Here is a 2899-nt window from a genome sequence, read left to right as displayed (position 1 = left end):
TAGATGAAAAGCCCTTCACAAATCGATGACAATAACCGGCTAACCCTAGAAAACTCCTGATCTCAGTCGCCGAGGTGGGACGATGCCAATTCTAAACTGCCTCGATCTTTTTGGGGTCGACTTTAATACCCTCGCCCGATACAATATATCCCAAAAATGCTATAGAGTCTAGCCAAAACTCACACTTGGAGAACTTAACATATAGCTTTTGTCCCCGCAAGGTCTGAAGCACCCCTCTAAAATGTTGTTCGTGCTTCTCCATACTATGCGAGTAGATCAAGATATCATCAATGAAGACAATGACAAACAAATCAATATATGGCCTGAACACCCGGTTCATCAAATCCATAAACGCCATCGGGGCGTTAGTTAAACCGAAGGACATTACCAGAAACTCATAATGACCATACCTTGTCCGGAAAGCAGTCTTCGAAACATCCAAATCCCAAATCTTCAACTGATGGTACCATGATCTCAAGTCGATCTTAGAGAACACCCTGACACCCTGCAACTGGTCAAACAAATCATCAATATGCGGCAATGGGTACTTGTTCTTAATGGAAACTTTGTTCAATTGGCGATAATCAATACATATCCACATAGTCCCATCCTTCTTCTTCACAAATAATACCAGTGCGCCCCAAGGCGACACACTCGGCCTGACGAACCCCTTTGATAACAACTCCTAAAGTTGTTCCTTCAACTGCTTCAACTCTTTTAGAGCCATACTGTACGATGGGATAGATATAGGCTGGGTACCTGGAGCCAAATCAATGCAGAAATCAATATCACGATTTGGCGGCATGCCTGGAAGGTCAGAAGAAAATACATTAGAGAACTCCCAGACTACGGGGACTGAATCAATCGTCGGAGTCTCTGCAGTAGTGTCCCGAACATAGGCCAAATAAGCCAAACAACCCTTCTCGACCATGTGTCGAGCCTTCAGAAAGGAAACTACTCGACTAGATGCACTGACAGACGAACCCTTCCATTCCAATCTAGGCAACTGTGGCATCGCCAAGGTAACAATCTTGGCATGGAAATCTAGGATGACATGATATGGAGATAATCAATCCATGTCCAGGATGATCTCAAAGTCGATCATATCAAGCAGCAAAAGATTTGCTCTAGTTTCGTAACCATATAATGTAACAATGCAGGACCGGTAGATCCGATCCACAACAACAGAATTGCCTACAGGAGTGGACACATAAATATGAGTGCCCTAGGACTCACGAGAAAAACCAAGGAAATGAGAAAACAGAGATACCACGTATGAATATGTAGACCCTGGATCAAATAATATTAAGGCATCTCTACCTCTTATATAAATAATACATGTGATTACAGCATCTAAGGCCACTGCATCTTTTCTGGCCAAAAAAGCATAAAATCGAGCTGGAGCGCCACCTGACTGGCCTCCACCTAGCTGGCCTCCATCTCTAGGATGACCCCTACCTACCTTCCCTCCGCCTCTAGGCGGTCGGATGACTGGTGGAATAATTAGTGCTGTAATCATGGGTTGCTGACCCTACTGCACTGGCCTAACCCGAAGCCTAGGGCAGAATCTCCGCATATGACTGAAATCCTCGCACTCCAAATAACCCCTCGGTACGATTGACTGCTGGCTTGAAGTCTGACCCTGATGACCTAAATACCCACTGGAGGAACCCTAAATAGCTGGAGGACGGTAAGAACTCTCTGTCATAACACTGAAATAAGGTCACACTGGAGTACCCCGAGGAGGCGGTGGTTCTGGGTATGGGGCCCTGCTTGAATGACCTCTCACGAACTGACCTCTACCCTCAGACGGGGCACCTATGAACTCTCCCGAATATCGAAACCGCTTATCTCTCATAGCATGCTTTCAACTACGTTGATGCACACCCTTAATCCTCCGGGCTATCTCCACAACCAGCTCATAAGAAGTCCCTATCTCAACCTCTCGGGCCATAGTGGCTTGAATACCAGTGTGAAAACCCGCAACAAACTTCTGTACTCTCTCTGTATCAGTAGGTAATATCATAAGCGCATGGCGAGACAACTCAGAGAACCTCGCCTCATAATCGGTCACTGACATAGGACCATGCTGGAGCTGCTCGAACGGAAACCGCAACTCTTCCCTCTGGGAAGGTAGAATATACCTATCTAGGGAGACACGGGTGAACCTGTCCCAAGTCATGGGAGGAGAATCTGCTAGTCTGCCAAGAAGATAGGACTGCCACCATCTATGGGCCATGCCCTCCAGCTTAAAGGTAGCAAAGTCTACCCCATGGGACTCCAATATCCTTATGTTGTGCAGTCTGTCCTTGCACCGATCAACGAAGTCCCGAGGATCCTCATGTCGCTCACCCTCAAAGACAAGAGGATATAGCCTGGTCTATCTGTTCAATAGCTTCTGCGGCTCGCCATCCGTAGCTGGTCTGGGCTCATGGGTAGTTGCTGCCACTGGTTGGGCTCCGCCTACAGGTAGTGCATCCTGGGTCTGATATACTGCAGTTGTATGCCCATGAGCCTGCGGGGTAGAGGTCTGCGCTCCCCCTCCCGCCTGAGATGTGGCTGGGTCTGCCGAAAATAAACCGGCATGAGTCATAGTATCCATGAACCGCATCATACGACCCATGACCTCCTGAAATCCCGGTGCGGACGTGAAATCCATAGGCTGGCTCTGCTGCAGGCACCTTGCCTTGCTCCTCAATAATAGGATCCTCTGCTGGACCCATTGGTGGCATAACTGGAGTAATCCTGGGATGCCTCGTCCCCTACCATAGGATGGATCCCTTTCTCGGCCTCTGCCTCGGCCTTTAACAATAGGGGGATCAGCTCTTCCCTGGTCTGGAACCTCCGTAGAGCGCGTTCTCACCATCTGTGAGAGAATAAGAGAAAGATACTTAGTACT

General features: G+C 48.0%; 1 protein-coding gene across 1 annotated transcript; it reads right to left on the bottom strand.

Moving 5' to 3' along the window:
* Positions 1 to 685: 685 nt before the first annotated feature.
* LOC138902230 (uncharacterized) lies at positions 686 to 2239 on the bottom strand. Its single transcript, XM_070190078.1, has 2 exons — positions 1888 to 2239; positions 686 to 1044 (listed from the first exon to the last, which is right to left on the bottom strand). Exons 1-2 carry the CDS (start codon positions 2237 to 2239, stop codon positions 686 to 688), a joined length of 711 nt encoding a protein of 236 aa, XP_070046179.1.
* Between the last annotated feature and the right edge of the window lie 660 nt (positions 2240 to 2899).

Source organism: Nicotiana tomentosiformis, chromosome 12 (genome assembly GCF_000390325.3).
Source record: "Nicotiana tomentosiformis chromosome 12, ASM39032v3, whole genome shotgun sequence".
NCBI lineage: Eukaryota > Viridiplantae > Streptophyta > Magnoliopsida > Solanales > Solanaceae > Nicotiana > Nicotiana tomentosiformis.
Note: the sequence above shows the minus strand (reverse complement) of the source record. Positions and strands in the feature narration are given on the sequence as shown.